Consider the following 24,666-nt stretch of genomic DNA (forward strand, 5'->3'; position numbering starts at 1 on the left):
TTCTTTACATATATGATCGTCACCTCTTGAGGTGGAATGAGTGACATTCCCATTTCACAGATGAGGAGTATCGGGCTCAGAGAAATTAAATAATGTTTAAAAGATGATATTGCTTGTAAGTGCATAAGCTAGTCAGGTTGGATTGATTCCAGGCTGATATTTTTTTTCTAGATCATACCTATATATCTACATCTTGCCATGAAGTAATTCTTAAAGTACATGAGATTTTATTCAGATTGCAAGGTATACTAGGGGTCTTTTTTAGATATATATTTGCATCTCTTCCTTCCCTTAGAAAAGATCCTTATATATTTATTCAAAAGTATATGTATTAAGCATTTACTGTGTACCAAGTGTAGTATATTAATAAGTGCATAGATTTTTAAACTCTTCAGATGTTCCGGGCAGATGCTCAAAATAACATTGAGGGGAAGAAGCCATTATGAATGAGGAGAGCTCTGCTTCAGCCTAAGCTGAAAAAAGATTATAAAAGGAAGCCTTACCGATGGCTAGAAATTAAAAACAAAAGTTGTTTATTGATAGATATAGCATCCTAGTGAATTATGGATTTATCTTAATATATATTTATGGCAGTTATAACTTTTCCAGTCTCTAGAAAGATGTACAAGAACAGATTTCCAGTGTGTTAAATTTCTTTTAAGGTTATAGACTGGTTGTTGTGTAGCGCTTTACAAGATAGGCTTTGACTTCCTTTCTGAGACCTTCATCTCAATTCAAGGAAGCTGTAGTTTAGAGTGTTTTGGTCTCAGTCCCAATTTCAAAATCTTGTGTGTTTTCCTTGAGAGTTTGCATTTCCCCTTCTCTTAGTCACATTCAACTGTGTGCTAGTATATCTTTTAAAATTTTGGTGGAGACGTTTGGAAGTTATTTTTATATTTGAACAATTGCAACAGTATAACTATTCAGATACTTAGCTCCTAGAATAATATTTATGCTTTTAAAAATAAATGCAGATGGTGTATAATAAATAGCTTTAATTCAAGAGTGGACTATGATAGTTTATAGACAACTGTATGTGCACATGTGCTTTGCTTGATAAAAGTACCTAGTCCCTAAAGGGGAATATAGAAACTAAATTGCATAAAAGTTCCAAATGTATTAAGATTCAAAATATAAAGGAAATTCATAAGGTCTAGAAAAATAGATCTTAAGTTAGGGAGATTTTCTAGATGATATAAAATCTGGATGCATTTATAGAAAAGATTCATAGTATATTTCTGTCTGATCAAAAATACTGTTAAAGTAAAATAAAACAGACTGGGTAAAGTATTGGTAATAAAGCAGAAAAGATTAATATAGAAGTTGCTATAAATTAATAATGAATTCAGGAGAAACGTGGGTAAAGAAAGTAAACAAAACTTACAAAATAAATGCAGATGGCCAATAAACTTACAAAACTAATTTATCTCAATAACCAAAGAAATTAAAATTTGAACAAGGTACAATTATTTACCAATTAGGTTGTTAAAGAGTATTAGCCAGGAAAACAGCACACTAGATATTTCAAACCTAAGGGATTTGTTATGGGGAATTGGTTACCCAAATATTGGAAGGCTGAAAGATCATGAAGGGAATGCTGAAGTAACCCAGGAATTAGACGCATGAAGCAACTACTACTCAAGGGCTAGAGAGACAAAAGAGAAGGGGTAGTAATATCACTATAACCTAGGGCAGTGGAGTAGAAGCCACCATGGAGCTATTAGTATCCAAGGGGACTCTGCAAGGCTGGTGTAGGGGGCAGGAAAAGGCCCCTAACAGTAGCTAGTTGTGTGCTGCTGTTGGAGAGAGGTCAACAACAGCAGGAATCAAGGAGAGTCTCCTCTTCCCTTCTCCCCTCTCCCACCTCACAGTCTCTCATCAGTACCTCCCACTGGCAGAGAATGGCCTTAGATGGAGTCTAGGAAATATTGTTTGCAGACTACCAGCCCCAGTGCCACAGAGCCTTTGAAAACTAGAAACTAGAGGTATCCACAGGTGCTACCAACCAGTTCTGGTGAGGGGTATTCGATGAAATAAACTGTGTATGTGGTTGGTAGGAATGTGAATGGATTCAACTTTGTGGGAAGATGATTTGGAAATACCTATAAAAAGTTTAAATGTCAATTGTCTTTGACCCAACAAATCTATGTCAAGAAATTTATCACCCAGAAATGCTAGCCAAGTGTGGAGAAATATATGTATATGATGTTTCATTGTGATATTTTTATAATTTCAAAAACCGGAAATAGCCTAAGTGTCTATCATTAGGGGATTGACTAAATGTATTGTGGTGTATCCATTTAATAAACAAAATGGCCATAACAAAATAAGAGTTTTACCTGTGTTATTGTGTGATAAAAGCTGTATTACATGTGGTCTGATATATTTTGTCAAATCCACGAGAGTCACGGTGTTGAATTTAGCAAGGTTTTTCAGCTACTGCAAACATAAATTTAGAGCTAATAAGTACAATATTTGGTGTGTTATTTTTTTCTGTCAACAGTTATGAATGCAGGAATGAGGAAGTACTTCCTACAAGCCAATGATCAGCAGGACCTAGTGGAATGGGTAAATGTGTTAAACAAAGCTATAAAAATTACAGTAAGTATATGTATTTTTTTGAAAAACGTTCGATGTCTGGAATTAATCTTTTCATTTTGAAAATACACCTACCAAATGTTCCCAGCTTACCAACAGGTTTCATACTCAAGCTTTGTTTAAAAGACAGGTGTTCAGAATGTGAATATGTTTTCTTGTACTTGGTGACTGTTGGCCCTTTAATCAGCCCATGATTGTCTTTTTAACTTATGCACCTAATAAGGAGATATATTACTGCAGATCTTAATCACTTCTTACAACGTTTCTAGGAGAAAATGTGCTTAGCACGTAGAGTTCTACCGGGAGGATATATATTTTTCTTCCAGTATAGTGTAAGAGATTTCCTGTCACCTACCTGGGGAATAGGCACTTCTCTCTTCTAAGCCATGACTGGGATTGGGGTCAGATAGGGAAAGAGTTGAAAACAGGAGCAGGACAAGGGGAGATGAAGGCTGAAAAATGAGGGATAGGGATAGGAATAATGTCTGAAGGGTTGCGGCAGCCAGAGGGTCCTGTCCATGTGACCCTTGAGAAGTTTGTCTCAGGCTCTAAACTTCTTCCCATGTCCGATTTTTTTCCTTGCATTCCAGGGCTTGGTACCCTTGCCCTCCTTTCCCATGCTACAATTTCTTGCTTCTAATGTGTGCTTCTTTTCTTTTTTGGTTTCCTGATGAATATTTATTGATTATTAACACTGTGCCAGATCTTAGACCGAAGGTTTTACTTAAATGAACTGGAAAAGTGAGGCTTAGAAAGATTAATCTACCAGTGTTATAGCTGGTAGATTATGGAGCTGGAAGCCCAGTCCAGTTTGTTGGCCTCTGGAGCCCGAACTCTGAAATGCAGTGCCTTACTGCTTCCTGAACAAGAACAGCCCTCTCCTTACTCTTTTGTTCCTAAAGCCAACAACCTTTACTGAGAGAGTTTGCTAGTGATGATGAGCAGCATATAGATAGGCTCTATTTTGATTATACCTTGCCTCACCTTTCCCTTTACACTTTTGTAGGGAAATACATAGCAGGCCTGCCTGGAAAATGTTGGGAAGGAGTTCTTGTGTTGTGAGGTTTGTGTCAATTGTGTTTTTGTTTTTGTTTTTTTTAAATAAAGTGCAGTTATATACTGACCCTAAGTGACTTATTCTCAAAGAACATATGCCCTGAAAGTCAGCATATGTTAGTCACTCATTAGTTTCCATCTAAAATGAATAATTTCATATTTATATCACAACACAATAAAGAGTCAGTATAGTTAAAGCTGTTCTCAGAGTTAAGTCGAATCTTTTTGTTTTGCTCTAGAACAGCTTGTTACCACATGACAGAAAACGCCTACGCACTGCATCTGATCTGTACATGAAGCAGAAGTTATTTTAGGTTTGTGCAGTATCAGGAAAGCAATTTTTTAACCTGATTCAGACAGACATATTCTTAAAAGCTTTTAGCTAATCATTTTAACTCTTCTAATAAATATTCGCTGCTTGAAAAATTTCTTTAGAAAGATAATATCTCGTAACTGTACTAAATTCATGTTTTACCATTTGCAATAACAAGCAGCACTGGTTTCTTAGTGCTTTAAGAGAAAAAGTAGTGAATGGTCTCAGGCTTTTTACCATTTTGGGGGGTCTTGAATTGCTATGTCTGATTTATCAATGGTATGAAACAGTCTTATACAAACGACACTGGTAAGCTTTTCAGCATGAAGGAAAAACAGGTTAGAGATTCTAAATAGAATTCTAAAAAGACTTCTAAGTAGCTTTTGTGGTCTTGCAATTTTATTTTACATGTTGAAATTTTTATAGTTTTTAAGATAAATTTGTTGGTAAATGATTTTAATGTTTTTATAATTCACATTTGGAAAATATAAATACATATAAGATATAGAAATCCTTATTACTTAATAAAGTGGTTATAACTGCATTAAAGTGAGTATAGATTTGATAGCACTTATTAAAAATAAACTTTTGATAGACACACATTTAACTCATAGGATAGCAATGAAATAATTTCCTATGCTTTAATAAGATGCTTTATGTTAATTTTATTCCTTAAAAATATCTTACCAGTTTCATGTGCATTTTATACATTTAAGTGTATTAAAGTGTGGAATCTCCAATTTGTTATATTTTCCTGTGAACATTGCTGATGATTTACATGTAGATTATTTAAAAACTTAAAATGTACATTTTGATGTATGTACTTAATACATAAATCTTTCTATGGGATCACTCTCATTTTGGTCAACTCTGTAATTTAGTGGTCTGCTAAGTACTGTGTGATATATAAATTTTAAAATTTTGGAAATCCAAAATTAGAGTTTGGAAGTGTGTGGTTTCAAAATAGAGGTGGTTAGAGGGCAATGGGTAAGGGAATGATGATTTTTAAACTATTTCCTAATTATAATATCTTGCCATTTTAATCCATTATCCTCTAACGCTATAGTCTGTGACTTTCCTTACTTGAGTCTAGGTGGGTGCCACTTGAAATTCTTTTCCCTTTACAGTTGCTTTTCAACTTATGATGGGGTTACATCCTTATAAACCTATTGTAAGTCAAAAACACAAGTTGAAAATCCATTTAATACCCCAACAAACCCACTTCTTAAGTTGAAAAATTGAACCATTGTAAGTCCTGGACCATCTGTATTAAACACACGCACAAAAAGGAAAAGAGCAACAGTAGGAGAATCAGCCCTGAAGGGGGAGTATCAATGACTGGAGTGAGGAAAATCAAATTTTAAAGTATGCTTTCCACTGTTCATCTATAGTAATAACAACATAAATATGGTGGTTTCTGTTCCCTTATTGATTATTAAGGAATGTCTAAGATATATATGGTTTATTCCTGAACAGAGAGCCATTATTTTTAAACATGTCTTTTTTAAAATTTAAAAATAAATGTTCGATTTGAATCTAAAAATTAGTACTTTGAATTTGTGGCAGAAACTCCACAAGTTTGATATATTTTTAATAGAAACTGGAAACAAGTAGATGTAGAATTCTCAGAAAGATTGTAAGACCCAGGAGTTTGTGTCTGCACGTTTTTATCCTCAGTGAATTGAACATTATGACAATTTCATTCTTTCTTTTTATCCTTTTTTTTTTTTGAGACAGAGTCTCGCTGTGTTGCCCAGGCTGGAGTACAGTGGTGCTATCCCAGCTCACTGCAGCCTCCGCCACCGGGGTTCAAGTGATTCTTGAGCCTCAGCCTCCTAAGTAGCTGGGATTACAGGTGTGTGCCACCACAGCCAGCTAATTTTTGTATTTTTAGTAGAGACTGGGTTTCGCCATGTTGTCCAGGTTGGTTTTAAAACTCCTGGCCTCAAGTGATCCGCCCAGCTTGGCCTCCCAAAGTGCTGGGATTACAGGCGTGAGCCACCGCGCCTAGCCCAACATTATATTTTCATTCTTGGTGAATTGAATATCAACTTTCCCTTTAACTTTTGAGAAACCTGCAGCGTTTTTATGTATTTCACTCATAAATACTTAAATCTGTCTTGTTCATCTTTTTATTCTCTAGTTATTTTTACCTTTTCTTTTCCTACTATTAGAATTTCCTACTACTAGGATCACATGCAAATGCCTGCCAAGATTACATTCAGATCTCTTACAAAAAATGCCGGGACATAAAAAAGGATAGAAAGCCAAGGAAAGGGAGAGAGGCAGTAGACAAAGAAACCAAGTGGATTCAGTGTCTGACATGTGCCAACTGCCCAGTGAGATCACTTTTCTGATTTTCATTGGACAGTTGGATGGTTTGGGGCAGGGGTATGTCCTGAAAATGTCTATTTTAATGGCTGAATTTAGACCAAGTTTTACAGAGGTACATATTGTTTTTAAAGGAGTTATCCATGTTCATGGATATTTTGCTTGAACTTTTCTTGTTCTTAGGGAATAAGATGATTACAAGTTAGATAATTTTTATAGTAAAATGCAGTTCTAAGTTAACTACTAGCATTTGATTTTATTATAAAGACAAATTAGAAGCAGTGAGCTTAACAGCATAAGCAAGGACTTTTAATATACTGTAATTTAAGAAAAATGGAAAAACCAATATAAATTTCAGTATTTTTTAGAATGATTTTAAAGGTTTTTCCTAATAATTCCCAGGTCTGACTAAACTTCTTGAGAGAATAACTGCTAGTTTTCTTATGGGTCACCTCTTAGCAGCACCTCTCATTTTATCTAGTTGAATAGATTGTTTTCTGTCTGGTTTCAGGTTCTCTTAATGCTAGTTTCTGTTCTTCTCAATGAGATAACTGGGCCATATTTTCTCTGTCAGAATAATTGAAATATATGGTGCTGTTCATTAGAAAATATGATGGGCTTCCCTAGCAAATCATTCCAGGGTATACTATCCTAATTTTATTTGACAAAGAAAATTCTCTTCATTATTTTATTGTCTTTAAAAAGCACTCCAAAATGTGCAAGTTCTTAGAAGAATTCAAGAGGTATTCAGGATTCTCTTCTCTTTCCTGTTTTCTCTCTCTTTTGTTTCTGCGGATGAGGGCATTGTAGTATGAATATGAACCAGAGGCTGGAGGATTGGGACTGGGCCTGAGAGAAACCTCTTCAAGGGAGGCAGGTGGAGAAGGAAGGGAGAGGGAGTTTTAGAAGTCACTTAAGAGACAAGTCATTTATTATATCCATAAATTACATTTGTGTGGATTGGGACTTACTGTAGCTCAGCATCCTTTCATATACACATGGACCATGTTTGCTCAATATTTTGCAGAAAGCTGCTTTGCAAATCCTTATCTGCATTGTATACCCTCTTTTCTACAAATCTGGTGGGAGTAGCATCGTATAGAAGAAGAGCACAGGTTTTAGAGCAGTGTTTCTCAAAGTGTGGTTTATGAAACTCCTGCCTCAAAAATGTCTGGTGTTCTTGCTTAAAGTGCAGGTTTTTGGGCTGCACTATAGATATGTTGAGTCAGAATTTCTGGGTTCGAAGCAGGGGAATCTGAAGTTTTAAATAATGTTCCTGGGTGATACTTTATGCACTCTAAAGTTTGAGAAATCACACTGCTTTGGAATCACACTAATAAACAGTTTGAGCCTTTGAATACAATGTGAGTGGTGTCCTGTAGTTCTACCAGTACTCTATTAACAGGAATTAGCTATATGACAAGCAAACTATTTAAGTTAAATGATAGATCACATAAGAAAAGCAAAAATATATGCTAAAAATTTATGATACCTCTGATTCTTTCATCCACTTTAGTGAGGTGTTAATATGAGATCCTGCTGTTACCACAGTCATTGTTTTCCTGTACTTGTGAACGATTTATCATTGATCCAAGTATTGGAATTCCTTCTTTAAATTTCTAATGAAAAGTTTTGTTTTGAAACTTCTGATTTGTTTTAAGAATTTTGCTATTCTTTTTTCTGCTGACTTTGGATTCATCCATTGAGTCTTTCAGCATTTATTGAATACACTATGGTTTTGGTAATAGTCTCTGTCTTGAAGCCAGGAAAGACTGAATATGCCACAATCCCAGAATCATGGGTAGGAATGGAGAAAGGGAAGAAAACATCAAAGAGCTGTAAGCCAATAGTAAGTGTGCCAATAAACAGGGTCTAGAGCACAGCAGTTGGGCTTGGAAGAGTTACACACACTTGGCTAGAATGTATTATAGTCAGGATCTGAATCTATATTCCCTAATGCCCCTGAGCCTATTTCCTTACCTCTTAGGTGGGGGTAGAGCCCCTATGCATAGGGTAGACAGGAGTAGTAAAGGAGAAAAATGTATGAACTAGTACCTGCCCGAGTAAGCACTCATTACGTGATAGCTATATTATAAAATATTATTCTAACAGAAAAATTAGTGTGATAACTTAAGGAGTACATACATGGACTATAATTTTTGTATGTATTTGTCAACCGTATACAAACGGATGAATAATTAGAAATTCTGTGAGAAAACAGGTTCACATGTATAATGCTGGTTGCAAAATGATTCATTTTATTTACTATTTCAGGTACCAAAGCAGTCAGACTCACAGCCTAATTCTGATAACCTAAGTCGCCATGGTGAATGTGGGAAAAAGCAAGTGTCTTACAGAACTGATATTGTTGGTGGCGTACCCATCATTACTCCCACTCAGGTAATTAAGTAACTCTTCTATTGTGTGAGGGTCTCATTATTGTATGTTGATTTTTATATTATTAAAACTAAAACAGTGCATCTTTGCTTAATTAGTATAATATACAATTACTATAAAATATTTTTGTTTATTTCAAAAGTATTTATTATAAAAAATTTGGAAATTACATAACATTTAAAACTTCTCATGATTTCTCTGAGCCTTTCTTCATGTACTTTTCACCTCAGAAATGGAGATATGAGTTGTATATTACATTTTGTAAACAGATTTTTTCACTTGTATCATGAACATTTTCCAAGTCACCAGAAATCCTTTTATATCATTTTTAATGAGTGCATAGTAGTTCTTCCATGGATTTACCATAAATTACAAATCCTCTATTGGACAAATAGAGTTCCTTTTCCTTTTTGTTTCTTTTACTTTATAAACAATGCTATGATGAATATTCTTAAAGGAGAAATTCCTAGAAATAAAATTGCGGAGTCAAGAGTTTGCAAGTAGTAATTTTTAAAATCTATTTTTTCTACAACCTGGCCTAAGTGAGCTAAACAGAAGACTGGGATTTTAACTAAGTTATATTTCAGAAGTACTAATATGCTAAATTAAGTCTTTGTTTGAGTTTTAGGAAAAATATAAATTTACATACAATTTTTGATGAAATTAAAACTCTTGTCTGAGCTTGAATTTCTTGTTTTGCTATTGAAAAGGATGAATTTGTAATGGATATTAAGTTACTAGTAGTTGAGAAACCAAGAATTTTAAAGTAATCAATTGGTATTGCCAAGCTTGGGTATTTTCATTACCAGTGTGCCTTTTGAACTCAAAAGACTTTGACACTTTATAAATCTTTTAAATCAAATTGTATCATTCCCCACATTTTTCAGGTCTTTTGCTACGGGAGGGTGATTAGTGGGATTAGAAATCTTACAACATTAATTAATTAATTAGCTATTGAGTGCTTTCTTTATGCTTGGCAAAAGGTATGTTAATGAACAGAAATTCCCTGCTGTCATAGAGCATACATTTTCCACCAAAGTTGGATAAAAAAATAAGCTAGGATTGTGTGTTTACTTTTTCCAAAAGTAATGATTTTAAACTATTAACCTTCTGGTTACTATGTACCTAGATTAAGCTTCTTTCACTGGTATTATGACCTATGTTGACATAAGGGGTAAGACTATTTTCCTGTAGTTGTGTTAAGACACTGTATTAGTTTGTATCTGTGGCTGTTTTAATTTTATCTAGAGTTAAGATTTTGTTGCATTGTAATTTTGGTATATAGATATTTCAGTAGTTTCTAGGATTTTATGGAGGGTATAATTTTATTGCGTCATTTATTTTGTAGTATAGTTTTAAAAAGTATAAAATAATATATGTCTATCATAAAAGGCAAAAATTGGTAAATTGGACCTCATCAAAATAAAAAATACTTGCTCTATGAAAGACCTTCTTAAGAGGATGAAAAGAAAAGCTACAAACTGGGAGGAAATATTTGCAAACCACATGTCCAACAAAGGACTTTTATCTAGAACATAGAAAGAACTCAGAACCCAACAGTAAAAAGCCCAAGAAATCCAATTAGAAAATTTATGAACAGATATTTCATCAAAAGATAAAAGATAAACAGATGGTAAGTAAGCACATGAAAAGATGTTCACCATCATTAGCTAGCAGGGAAAAAATACAAATTAAGAGCACAATAAAAGATCACTGCACACCTATCAGAATGGCTGAAATAAAAGTGACAACACAAATGCTGCCAAGGTTGAGGAGGAACATAATCTCTCAGGTGTTGCTGGTGGGAATGAAAATTAGCTACTCTGAAAAACAGTTTAGTGTTTATGTTTTGTTTTGTTTTTTTAATAATAAAAGTAAGCTTGTGATTACTGTACAACCCAGCATTTGCAGGACTAGGTGTTTATCGTAGAGAAGGGGAAAATTACGTTCACATAAAAACTTGTGCATGAATGTTGATAGCAGCTTTTTTCCTAATAGCTAAAAGTGGGAAACAACTCAAATGTCCTTTAATGGGTGAACAGTTAAACAACTGGTCATCCATCCATACCATGGAAATATAGCAATAAAAAGGAATGAACTCTAGATACAAGGAACAGTCTGGACGAATCTCTAGAGAATTATGCTGAGTGAAAAAAGATAATCTCAAAAGATAACCTTCTGTATGCTTCCATTTACATTACATTTTCAAAATGTCAAAATTATAGTCTTGGAGAACAGATTAGTGGTTGCCAGGGGATTTAGGGGTAGGAACTCTAAAGTTCACAAAGGAGCCTTGGGGTGATGACCAATTCTGGGTCTTAAATGTGGTAGTAGTTACACAGATCTACACATGTGATAAAACTGCATAGAACTGTATAGACACACATAGACGAATGTATGTAAAACTGGTGGAATCCGAATAAATTTTGTGGGTTGTGCCAATGTCCATTTCTTGTTTTTTGATAATGTTACGCCGTTTCCCTTTGAGGGGAAACTAGTGAAAGGGTACATAGGACCTGTTGTACTTTTTTGGGGCAGCTTCTGGTGAATCCTTATAATTATTTCAAAATAAAAAGTTAACTCCTTCCCCAAAAAAGAGCACTGGTGGCAGGACTTGTGCAAAACAAGAGGAATGGAAATTTGTGCTGTAATCAGTGACAGGAAAATTAAGAGTAAGTATCTCAGATTAATTAGAAAACTCTTCAACAGTCTGTTTCTAACTAATCTAAAGTGGATTTTAAGATTTTCTACTGGGATAATATGAAATAAAAGTATGCTAAACAAGCAAGAAAATAATTTATTTTGCTTCATTTTAGAAAGAAGAAGTAAATGAATGTGGTGAAAGTATTGACAGAAATAATCTGAAACGGTCACAAAGCCATCTTCCTTACTTTACTCCTAAACCACCTCAAGATAGTGCGGTTATCAAAGCTGGATATTGTGTAAAACAAGGAGCAGTGGTGAGTGGCTTAACAAAATACATGAAATAATGAAAAAGGATTACGTTCCAGCAAACTCAAATTAACATGGAAATTGTTTGCTTTATTTTATGAAAGACCCAAAGTGAGAGACCAGCATGCTGAGGAGAGTCAGGAGATAAAATAGGGGATATTCTCTGTTTATAATTCAATGCTGTTATTTGCTTGGTTTGCAGGGGGCCAGGAAAGTTAATGCCCATTACCACTGACTTTCAGTTTAAATGAGCTTTCCTAACAGTTTAATGTTTTAGAAAGTGTTTCTATTCATCTTTACTCACACTCAGGAGTGGGTCAGGGAAAGAGAGCTGTAGTGGGGAGATGGCAGGCCAGGGGCAGGAGAAGGAGTGGTGCCTAGGAGTTCTCTTCCTTGATTAGGCATTGGCCTGACCTCCGTGGTAAGCTCTCTGACCTTGGGCTACTTACTTAACCTCTCAGGCGCTCAGTTTCTGTCTTAAGGAATATCATATAAAACCTACCATCTAGGGTTTTGTTTTGTTTTTGTTTTTTAAGAGATGTAAATAAGAAAGGTGTGTTTCCCTTTGCACAGCACCTGGTACTTAGTAAAAGCTGTTATGGGTTAGCGCAGGTATTCCCATATAATCAGTTCCATGATGAATTTTTTGCAAGAGCAAGTAAATTTACCAGTATTTCTAAGGTTGCAAGATACCTTAGTATCTAAGCCATTCTTTCTATGTGAACTAAACTTCAGAATTTCATGAGAAAATTAACTTTGAAGTTTGAAAATGTTTTTTAAGTCTGTGAGTAAAGAAATACTTAAAATTATTTTGGTGGTTCTGTTTGACTTCTCATCACTTTTTGGGAACTCTTAATTTTTTTAGGGCAGCCAGGGGAATGTCCTTTCACCTGTTTGACCTGCTTTAGGCTGAGGAAAATGATGGTGAGGGCAGGGGTTTCCTACTGTAGAATGTCTGCAGGTAGAGTCAGAATTCTCATCAGGCTGTGATGCTCAGTTGTGTGTAGATTAAAAGCCCTAATTTACACACAACTGAGGATCATAGCCTGATGGTTCCTTTTTGTTTTACTCTTAAGTCCAAAATACCAGTCAGAGATATTTAAGTGCTTCTGCAAAAACTGTTATTTTATTGACAAAAAATATTTGTACAAAATAGGTTTACTTTATTAAATATTTAGTGCTTTACTACTATGTATAAAGTACTTGTGGAAGAATTCATACGTTTTTACAGATGGAGAAACTTGATGTGGTTTAATAACATTTCCTGTGTTTGCTTTTTACATGGGGTTAGCGGGGGCGAGGAGTAGGAGGAAGGGGAAGTGCTTTTAAAAAAAAAAAAAAGTTTCAACATTAAAAATATGAAATAGGCCAGGCATGGTGGCTCACGCCTGTAATCCCAGCACTTTGGGAGGCCAAGGTGGGCGGATCACCTGAGGTCAGGAGTTTGAGACCAGCCTGACTAACATGGTGAAACCCTGTCTCTACTAAAAATACAAAAATTAGCTGGGCATAGTGATGGGAGCCTGTAATCCCAGCTACTCGAGAGGCTGATGCAGGAGAATTGCTTGAACCCAGAAGGCAGAGGCCAGTGAGCCGAGATCGCGCCATTGCACTCCAGCCTGGGTGACAGAGCAAGACTCTGTCTCAAAAAAAAAAAAAAAAAAAAAACACATAAAATCATACAATAAAAGATGAAAGCCAGGCACCAGAAATTGAATTAGGAATTCAAAGCCTGGGTAGCTAGAGAGGGATGAGGTTTAATTTATCGCATCTCTAAGGGATGTAATGAGATTTTTCACTGCTTGGCATGTCTGATTGTGGGTTCATATCAGGGTAATTAAGTGGTGACTAACATTTGACATTCTTAGAAACACAAGTCTTATGTCTGTGTTCATCTCTGGTAGATGAAAAACTGGAAGAGAAGATATTTTCAGTTGGATGAAAACACAATAGGCTACTTCAAATCTGAACTGGTATGTTACGTCATAAATGTTGCTATAAGAATGTTTGAAAAGTGTTGCAATGTAGTGATTATATGTAATTTCTTGTACTGTTCTCTAGTTTTAGAATAAGTCTAGTTTTTAGAGGTAAATATAGTTTATTTGGTTGTGATGCTTTTGGTTAATGATATTTTTCTTAAATACATTTTTAAGTAAAAAGATCCTATCTTCAAAGCAGCATTCCACCTTGAAAGATCCGAAGATCTCAGAATCCTCTAGTCTATAAATTTCCTCTAAAGGGGCTGTCCTCTTGGGGGGTTAGCCCCACGTGGAGTAGGGAGAGAAGGGCATCCACATGGGGAAGGGGTGGTGGCAGAGATGGGAGAATGGTCACATACACACTGATTGATAAAATCAGGAACTATATTAAGGATAATAGAAGCCAAGTCTTTTCAGAGAAACAATACTTTTTGGTGAATGAATGTATATCTATATGTATGATGAGGAATGAGATATTTACATAGTTTCAAAGTACCTATCTACTAAAATAGGTATTAAGTATTGTACAAGGGGAAAAAGAGTAACATTACAGTGAGGAAAGTGGTGTAAAGAATTCTGTCTGTAAAAGTCAATATTTAACCCTCTGTATTTCTTTCTCTTGAGATTTTCTTTACCTATTTCACATTGACTCATAAATCACTTCACATAAGATGTTTTTATCTTCCCTGAAGGTAGAATCAGAAATTGAAATTCCCTCTTCACCTTGTTTGAGTTGCATCCTTATTTAAAATATTGTAGGGTGATCTGAGTCCTGAAATAGCTTATTGGAGACATTGAATGCAATTCTGTAGTATAAATGTCTGTCCTACGTCTTCTTTTTGTATGGGACCTTTGAGAAGGGAACTTATACTTTGTTTGAATGAAGTCACCAGAACAGCATTGTCCATTAGAACTTTCTGCACAAATGGAAATGTGCCGTATCTGTATTGTCCAAGGGCACTAGCTACATGTAGCTGTTGAGTGCTGGAAATGTGGCTAGTGTGACTGAGGAACTGACTTAATTTCATTTTAATTAATTTAAATTTACATCATTACACACAATGGCCACTGTATTGGCCAGCAGAGCACTAGTGTATAGGAAGGGAATATTTTAAGATTCACCTCAGGAGTCAGCTCTTCTGGGAAGCTTTTAGACTCTGGGTTAAGTGTCTTCTCTTTATATGCCCTGTGGTACCCTATGCGTACTTGTATCATAATGCTCTTCCCAGAGTTTTGCAATCACGTGCATTCTTGTCTTTGCAACTAAATTAAATGAGCTTCTTAAGGGTAAAGACTCTTGTAGTCTTTTATGATCACAGGGCCTGGCACTTGATAGACAATAAGTGTCTTTGAATGAATGAAAAATGGCATGGCATAGCAAGAAATGCCATTTTAGTATGGGGCTTTCTCAAAGCTTAAGAGCCTCAACTGGAAGTAGTAGTTATTGGTTCAGAAAGTACCTGCCTTGTTGTCTCAGGAGGCTATCCTTGTGCTTGGTTAGCAGGTTGTCTCATAGATTTTATTTAAAGCCAATACTCCTGGGAAGAGTCATTCATGCAGCAGACATTCATTGAGCTCTCCATGAACCTGGTGCACTGTTCTGGGAACTGAAAATAAAAGAGAATAATTAGCAAAGTTCTCTGGCCTTCAGGAGTTCAGTTTTGGTGGGGAAATTGACATGTGCCCCCATCATCAACAGTAGTTTTAATAATTAGGAATATTTTTAGTATTTAGAAATTGCAGATAAAGCTGAAAACCTTTAAAGGTCAGTAATTATAACTATACTTAAGTTTTCCTAATTTTACGTAGTATAGTTTATCGCCTATGGTAGTTCTTTGTTCTTCCTCTCAAATTTCACAGAATAATGCCCAGCATACAGGTTTTCAAAACTTAGTATTTCTGTAATAGTTCTTGTTTCAGCTCCCCCTCCCCCAGTTTTAACATTTCTGAAATCTTAGCAGTATGTCTTAGAGTTGCTAAGGATGAGGGGCAGCCAGGCTGCAGCTGTGCTGTAGTTGACTGCTTGCCATATGCACAGTACCTTTGGGTAAAATCCAGAAGACACCGGCATCAGCCTGTGCAGAAAAGGGTGCTGGCAGCCTGGGAGGAAATCTCAGGAACACCATGAAACATTCGTAAATACTGCATCACCAACACTCTTTTTGGCACAAAGAATGGCTTGGAGTGAAAAATATGGACATTGGTGGCTCCAAGTCAAAAAGTGATTCAGAAGATCTGGAATCTGAATGTGAAATCTTAAAAACTGTAACCAGTTTATCTTGTTTATATTTTTCTTTTTTATATATGCTCAAGAATAATATATGATAAAAATGTTTAAAGTGTAAATGGGCTCTTTTATAAAACCTTTTCATCATGGAAAAGTGTAAACATACCCTTTTAGTAGATAGAAATAATACATGGAACCTGCATATACCCATCACCTAGATGTCATAATTGTTAACACATGGCTCAGCTCGTCTTGTTTCTTCTGTTTCACCACCCACTTCCTGCTTCATATTTTGAGGCAAATCCTAGATGTCTCCCATTTCGTCTGTAAATATCTCAGTGTGTATCTCTAAAAGATCATTTAAAAATTTTAAAAATAAGTATAAAAGACTTAAGTGCACAGCCGAAAAATTGGTGAAAATATTTGCAACATGTATTAGAGATAAAACTTACAAGGAATCTTAAAAACTGAGGGGATTTTTCCTCACCTACTTTGCTCTCTTTTCCTTCCATCAATCTGAAACGACTCAGACTCCTATTTATTAGGTGAGGCAAAGCAACATAGGCATCCAAGAGGAACCAGTGTAGCTTTGTGTGGGTGTCAGAGCCCACGCAGGACAAGGAGGCTGTCCTCTTGGGGGGTTAGCCCCACGCGGAGTAGGGAGAGAAGGGCATCCACATGGGGAGGGGTGGTGGCAGAGATGGGAGAATGGTCACATACACACTGATTGATAAAATCAAGAACTATATTAAGGATAACAGAAGCCAAATCTTGTCAGAGAAACAATACTTTTTGGTGAATGGATGTATATCTGTATGTATGATGAGGAATGAAATATTTACATAGTTTCAAAGTACGTGTCTACTAAAATAGGTATGAAGTATTGTACAAGGGGGAAAAGAATAACATTACAGTGAGGAAACCTGGCAGATACTACTTTACTCAGGTTGGTCAGATGATTAAAGTGAATGTCATTGGTAATGAGGTAAATTGAAATCACCTGACAGGGTAGTGGAAGACGAAGACAGCATCACTTCTGTGAAATCCCTGCCCAAGGTATGTAATCAGAATCCCATCATGAGGCACACCCAAATGAGGGACATTCTACAAAATAACTACCTTGCAGTCTTCATAGAGTGAAGATTATGAAAGTCAAGGAATAATGAGGAACTGTTCCAGACTGAGGGAAAGAAAATATTTGACAAGCAGATGGTATTCGTGCTTCTGAACTGAATTCTTTTGCTCTAATAAAAGACATTTTGGGCACAGTTTTCTGATTCTGATGATTGTATTGTGATTATGTAAGAGAATGTAGGAAAAGTATTCAGGGGTAGTGTGGGTCAGGTCAGCAACTCACTCTGAAATGGTTCAGGAAAATCAGTTCTTTATGCTGTATTTTCAATCCTTGTATAAATTCGTGTTTGTTTCAAAGATTAAAAAAAGAGAAAATGGAGGGGAAAATACCTGGTAGGCAAATGAACAAAAGACATGAATAGGCAATTCATTTAAAAATTAAAATAGGTCTTAAAATATTAAAAAAAATTCAGCATCACTGATAATTAGAGAAATGCAAATTAAAACTGCAACGAAATATTCTCATCTGTCATGAGAAGGTTGTGGCTGAGTTAAGAGATTGGCAAATCCCCACCCACCCTGCCCAAAAGCAACTGTAAATACCATTCGGTAAACAAAAGGAATCAGGAACCCTTGGTGATGTGACTGATTTCAGAGCTGGGGCAGATAAAGTACAAGCTGAGCTCAGAAAGTGAAGTTGTGCCAGAGGATAAGGAAGTGGCTCAGAGAATGAATGGAACATGTCAAAAGGACACAGAAATTACCTTGAAGGAGCTGACTAAAATGCAGACAATTTAAACAACAAAATAAGTAATGATAGTAATGAAATATAACCCATAGAATAAAAATGAGTCATAAATAAATAAATGGAGAAGGAAAAATATTTCCTTAGAGTAAAATTCTATTTAATATATGTAGATGGATTGATGGGGTTAGAAAAATCACCATTTGGCAGCCACTAGTAATGGTTTCAGGCAGGAGTTTTCAGGGTTTGATAAAACTAGTTGCAAAATTATGATGGGAAACCTGGTATTACTATAGGTTCCAGGTATCTCCCCACAAGATACTTAACAGTGACAAAGGGAAAAAGTAATTTTACAGTTACTGGCAAACATGACCTTAAGCAACAGATCAGGGTTAACACACCAGTGACAGGACAAGCCACCATCGGGTGTGTACCTCCTAATAGTGGTCCACTGAGAAGAACAGTGTCATGTCTGTGGCTTCCTGTCAAAAGTGTATAAACTGAATCTCAGCACGAATAACAGGCAAACCCAGACTGGGAGGTGTTCTACAAAAATAACTGGCCTGCACTTCTTTAAACTCTGAAAAACGAATGAAGAACTATTCCACAGTTAAAGGCGACATGACAGCTACATACATGGTATGATCCTGGATTTAACTCTGGATCAGAAAATGGTTTTTGTGCTGTAAAGAATACAGGTAGGGCAATTAATGAAATCTGGAGATGGTCTGTAGATTATAGTATTGCATCAGTGTTGAGTTTCCAGTTTTCATAATTGCACTGTGGTTATGCAAGAGCACATCCATGTTTTAGGAAATACACACTGAAGCATTTAGTAAAGGTACATCATATTTACAACTTAACCTTCAAGCATTTCAGGAATCTATATATATACATATACTCTCTCACACACATATATAAACATAAACAGATAATGATAAAGCAAATGTAAAATATCAACAGTTTAGAATACAAGGTGTAGGTTATGCAGAAATTCTTTGTACTGTTTTTCTCAGTCTCTTATTAAGTGTGAAATTATTTCAAAATTAAACTATTTTGCAAAACTTTTTAAAAAAGATCTATGATTTTTTTTTTTTTTTTTTGAAAGCACTCCCAGCTGGGCGCGGTGGCTCATGCCTGTAATCCTAGCATTTTGGGAGGCCAAGGTGGGCAGATCACTAGAGGTCAGGAGTTTGAGACCAGCCTAGCCAACATGGTAAAACCCCATCTCTACTAAAAGTACAAAAATTAGCTGGGCGTGGTGGCAGGCGCCTGTAATTTCAGCTACTTGGGAGGCTGAGGCAGGAGAATCCCCTTGAACCCAGGAGGCGGAGGTTGCAGTGAGCCAAGATCGCACCATTGCACTCTAGCCTGGGCAACAAGAGCGAAACTCCATCTCAAAAAAAAAAAAAACAAAAAAACACAACAACACTCTGTCATGGTTTAGTTTTATTTTTGGTGCTACATAAAGTAATGGTATGTCTTAATCTCACGCTGTCATATTCAATGAAATATGTATATTGTATTTTATGGAATGTATACTAGAAATATGCTATTAGGAACCAGTTTTATATTTGTATCTTATATCTACTTTGTAACCTTGGGTGAGATACTTAACATGTCTGATCTGCAGTTTCAGCACATGAATAGTAGTACATGTGTTGTAGGGTTGGGGAAAGTGTGAGATAAAACATTTAAAAGCTAGCAGATGTCTCAGCACTTAGTAAACATTCAATTTTGTATTTATATAAAAGTGATATTTGTAAAATCACAAATTTAAGTCAAAGAAGCAGGATGTGCACTTGCTCTGCTGCCTTGTATATCAAAGTGACATTCCAGAAAAGGAGGTGCTGTGCATACTGGTACGTGGGTCCGTCGGGGAAAGTCTGATGGCTAATAGCTTTTAATTAGCTACACTGCCCTTAAGGCCAGAAATAATGTGAATATGGGCCGTATGCAGTTTTTCTTGTTTCAAACAACAGTGTATATAAGGTTATAGTGTTTGAGCTATTCAGATGCTGGATGGTTTAAGAAGGTAGATTTATTTCTGAGATGTGCTTCAGAAAAGAAGTGTGATTTTCACATGGGTCTCCAAATAAGACAGCTAACCTTTGAAAGGATTTTAAGAATAAACATCATGTAACTGTTTCTTTTTTTTTTTTTTTTGCCAGGAAAAGGAACCTCTTCGCGTAATACCACTTAAAGAGGTTCATAAAGTCCAGGAATGTAAGCAAAGGTGAGGAACCGCTCTGACTTGATGCCTGGCACAAGTTATAAACACAGAATAGTGCCTTAGTTTGAGTAATGTACTTACAGATTACATTTTTCCATATTAATTGTAGTTATTTTTAACTCTCTATAGTTGAGATACACTAGAATTTTCAAAACCCTCAGAATAAAGTATTGAACTACTTTGTTCATTTGAAAACTAAAAATTAGGAAAGAATCCTTTATTTGTTTCTTTGAAAACTAAAAATACAGAAACAGCTTACTAATGGAAAGGAATAAATTTAATGTGAACAACTTATGGTTAGGCCATCAGATTTGACAAATTGATGTATTAAGTGTTTAAAAGATGCAGTAGAATAGAGCTTCACAAGAAAATGTGTTAGCTGTGGCAGTGTTTCACCAAACTGATTACTAAAAACTCTGAACTTTAAAGTTGCTTTGTGAACTTTTTCTAAAAGTAAAACTACATGAAATATGTAAAATCTTACATTAAAATAAATGGGAAAAGATAATTTGGGTTTGTTAAATCTGTGCTTTACCTCATTATTTATTGACGCATACTGGGTACTTGGTAAACAAATGAAAGAGAAACTCAAACAACTGCTATTTAAGTATAATTGGATTTTTTTTTTCATACAGCGACATAATGATGAGGGACAACCTCTTTGAAATTGTAACAACGTCTCGAACTTTCTATGTGCAGGTAAGATACTTATTTGGCAATTAATAGATCCTCCTAAAAAGAAATTAATAATTTTAGAGGTGAAATAAACATAAATAAGCTTGTTGCACTTGAGGTTAAAAAAATATGACAACTGTAATTCACCAGCTTAATAAAAGGGTGCTATATATAGAGTTATTGGTGGGGTTATATGTTCAGGAAGTGGGAGTATTTGTTATGAATTAGTGAACTAGAACTAAGTATTTAGAGAAAGGGAAATGCTTTTAATTTAGATGTTAAGTGTGTACTTTCAAGTTGGATTATTTTTGCACATATTTTAGAATTTTGATTTTTCTATTATATCATTTTTTGGTAACCGTATTAAAAAAACCCATAGTAAAAGTAGACAGTAGATTTATATAGTTTCACTAATAGTAGGCATCCTGTATTTAAGTTTAAATTGTACTTTTTGCATTCCTCATTGAATTATTTAAATGGAAAATTTTAAAAAAAGATTTGGGCCGGCTGTGGTGGCTCACACCTGTAATCCCATCACTTTGGGAGGCCAAGGCAGGCACATCGCTTGAGTCCAGGAGTTTGAGACCAGCCTGGGCAACATGGCAAAACCCCATCTCTACTAAAAATACAAACATTAGCCAGCCGTGGTGGTGCAGGCTTGTAATCCTAGCAACCTGGGAGGCTGAGGCACGAGAATCACTTGAACCCAGGAGGTGGTTACAGTGAGCTGAGATCGTGTTACTGCACTGCAGCCTGGGTGACAGAGACCCTGTCTCAAAAAAAAAAAAAAAAAAAAATCAAAAAGGGATGATTTGTTTTTGTTTTATTGAAGTTAAATATGCTTATTCCAGAAAACCTGGAAAATATAGAAAGATTTCAGAAAAATGTGGTTTATAAAACATTCAGTCCCACATTGAGGCAACCATTCTTATGATTTTGCTCCCTTTCTTAAGGTATATATTTTTATAATAGGTGGGGTCATACTAAATATAGTGTTATATCCTATTTGTTTCATATATTGTTATTTTTTTCCCATGTCATTAAAAATTATCTGAAAACCTTTTAGAACTGCACCATACTCCATTGATGTTCCACCAGTAAATTGTGTCTGTATTACTCTGTTGCTGTATTGTGTCTGTATTACTCTGTTCATGTGCATAGTTTTTGTACATTTACTGTAATAAATGATATGATGAAAAACATCTTTGTGCATTACTTTGCCTGATTTCTTTAGGGTAAGTTTCTAGATCGAGATTAACTATCAGAGCATGACCCTTTCTATTTTGTCAAATTGATTTCTAGAATTGTATTTCCATTAGTAAATGAATGAAGTATACTCTACCTTTGGCTACTTGTAGTTTTTTTTTTTTTTAGTCTTTGTTAATATTACTTATTCAAAAATATCCTGCATTTTAAACTTTTTCATATTTCTAGAAGTGTAAGGGATTCCAGAATCTAGAAACAAGAGGCAGTATCTCTGCACCCCGATTGGGGCCTTATTTAATTGGATTAATTGCATAGTAAGGTTTAAAATTCACATTGAAAGCCAGACCTATCTGTCAATACTTATTGTAGGATTTAGGGTACTACTAGAAATTATTTCCAGAAAAATATGTAAAAGAATGTCAGAATTTTAAAAAATTACACAACTACATAAATATTCTTGTAGCAGATTCAGACAGTGTAGCAGTAGGTAGAGTGAAATAAGAAGGGGTTTTCTTGGACTTCCTCCTCTCCTTGTTTTCTCTCTGGAGGTATTCATTGTTGACGCCTGTTGATGGGTCTGATCTTGACATTGAAGTGCTCAATTTATGTCTCTGTGTAGTTAAGACCTAGCAAAACCTGGCTTTAAAAAAATGATTTCTAAGTTTTTTGGAAACAGTTGCCTTAGAGTGATTTTGTTGATGACAGTATTTTAAGTTATCAAAATAAATACATTGGCTTTATAGAAGTAGGTGATTTTGAGAAAAAATTGTTTGAATGAGTTCTTTTTTCCTTTAGGCTGATAGCCCTGAAGAGATGCACAGTTGGATTAAAGCAGTCTCTGGCGCCATTGTAGCACAGCGGGGTCCCGGCAGATCTGCATCTTCTGTAGGTTTCCTGCTCTCTGGGGTGATACTCCCTTGCGTCTCCCCCATCCTATCAAATTGTTTTGCTTGCTCTCTCCCAATCCATCCGGTTTCTTTCTTTATTGAGATTTATTTGCATGTTGACTTTTATACCAATTGGACTTGCAAAAAATAATGCATTTCTAATTTAATGCTTCCTTGTAGTATTATGTATACATAACTTTCTGTGCATTGTATTGTGTTAAATGCGCAAGTAGGGCAACTAAAGAATAAACATTTCCTTGCTTTGTTTTAGGAGTTCTTACTTGTCAGTAGCTCTAGATTTGGCATAATCTGACAGATTCTTAGTATGGTGTGTGATCAGGATCATGTAAGACTTTTAGTTGTAGCGTTACACAGTTTTGTGAACGTCTCAATTTCCTCTTTACTTCCTCTGATTTCAGTTCAGGTTTTTTGGTTTTGTTTTGTTTTTTACCTTTGGCTTAACCATGCCATAAGATCACTGAGCAGCTGGGGCCTTAAATGCAGTTCAGTGCTCCCAGTGTTTCCATTTCATGTTTTAATTCTCATTTTAAAACCTGCTTTAACAGCCTGCTTCTGAAAACTACCATAATTATCTTTGTGGTAGTATGATAATAAAATTGAAATACAACTAAACATTCTGCTCAGAAATATTTTTTTAAAAGATTTTTCTTGTGTTCAAGTACATAAGAATTAGATTTGCATTTGGAATACTTTGGCCACTGATCTCAGGTCTGAAAATTTAAAGTATCTTAAAATGTAACACTGCCATCTGCGGAAAGTAGTCTCATATGTAGCATGATAGCCTTTATTATCTAGATTTACTGTGATATATATGCTAGTTACTTACACTTTTAATATTTTTTTCTGATAGTATTATAATACTGCCTTTTATTAGTTTTCTTGTAGTGATAACTACAGATAAATAAATAGAAATCAATGTTTCTGATTTCTTAGTTGTTAAGTCATTCTCTCTTTATATCCTTTTTGAAATATCTAAGAAGTCACTTTCATAGATGTTCATTTTGTAACTGCCTGTATTTTATGTGACTTTTTCAGCAGTCAAGTATGAGACTCTCTGCAAAAACAATGTCTGTTGGGAAGAGGAAAAGTTGGAGAAGGATGTTTGTGTTTTGTGCTTTGTGGTGGGGGCAAATTGGACTATCTAGCTATGACTGTCAGCACAACTTTCTCTTTTCCTCCCTCTACCCAGTATAGGTTAACTCTAATCTTAGCTTTGCACTGTGTTCCAGATGCGGCAGGCCAGAAGGCTGTCGAACCCTTGTATACAGAGGTATACATCAAGAGCTGGTGAATGCAGCACGTATGTGGGCTCTCACGCAAACGTGCCTTCTTAGTGGAGGGCCCAGACTTACCACTTACAACTGATCATAGAAAGTTGAGTTAACCAAACTGCCTTTTGCAGTTATCATAACTGATTTTGTCAATACTAACGCAAACTGTTTCACTGTAGTCGTCAGGTTGGATATGTGTATTTAAAAATAAAAAATAAAACATACAACTTTACTAACAGAAAGAGACATTAACATATAAAAATTAATATACTCAACTGCTGCAAGAGTGTCAATTTTATATTTTATGTATTTAAAAATTTTTAAGATACAATACTTATGAAATGCACCATTGTTCTAATAATATATGCAAACTAATGCATGCATATGCATTGGATAAACTGTACATTACTATAGTTTGCATGGCATTTAAAAATCTCTGAAATTTAGCCATCTAATAGGACTCTGTAGTGTTTTGGTAATTTGTAGCACTTTGATTTCAAAGCCACTGGTATCATAAATGAATATAATATACTAGTATATAGCAATGTATTTAGAATGGTCATATTTAAGGATATTTTCAGATTTGATCTAGTTAGAAGCATATAGAAATTAACATTCTCAGCTACTAATTATTTCACCACAGTTTAAAATGTGATAAATGTGTACCCTTTGTTACCTTTAAAATATTAAGCCATATGAAT

At 35.3% G+C, this 24,666-nt stretch overlaps 1 protein-coding gene across 26 annotated transcripts in view; it reads left to right on the top strand.

The window, feature by feature from the left end:
• The window catches only part of PLEKHA1 (pleckstrin homology domain containing A1), a 57,891-nt gene that overhangs the window by 29,884 nt on the left and 3,341 nt on the right, over positions 1-24,666 (top strand). For 5 of the 26 annotated variants that reach the window (XM_004050212.5, XM_055351980.2, XM_063710545.1 and 2 more), the window contains 7 exons: positions 2,504-2,601; positions 8,573-8,698; positions 11,512-11,655; positions 13,552-13,620; positions 19,844-19,908; positions 20,541-20,604; positions 22,582-22,671. In XM_004050212.5, coding sequence (XP_004050260.1) covers positions 2,504-2,601; positions 8,573-8,698; positions 11,512-11,655; positions 13,552-13,620; positions 19,844-19,908; positions 20,541-20,604; positions 22,582-22,671 — 656 coding nt within the window. Of the gene's footprint in view, positions 1-2,503; positions 2,602-8,572; positions 8,699-11,511; positions 11,656-13,551; positions 13,621-19,843; positions 19,909-20,540; positions 20,605-22,581; positions 22,672-23,729; positions 23,816-23,923; positions 24,069-24,666 lie in introns of those variants that run through there. The other 21 variants (XM_055351976.2, XM_055351977.2, XM_019034952.4 and 18 more) reach the window with 11 other exon arrangements.

This window comes from Gorilla gorilla, chromosome 8 (assembly GCF_029281585.2).
Source record: "Gorilla gorilla gorilla isolate KB3781 chromosome 8, NHGRI_mGorGor1-v2.1_pri, whole genome shotgun sequence".
Taxonomy (NCBI): Eukaryota; Metazoa; Chordata; class Mammalia; order Primates; family Hominidae; genus Gorilla; species Gorilla gorilla.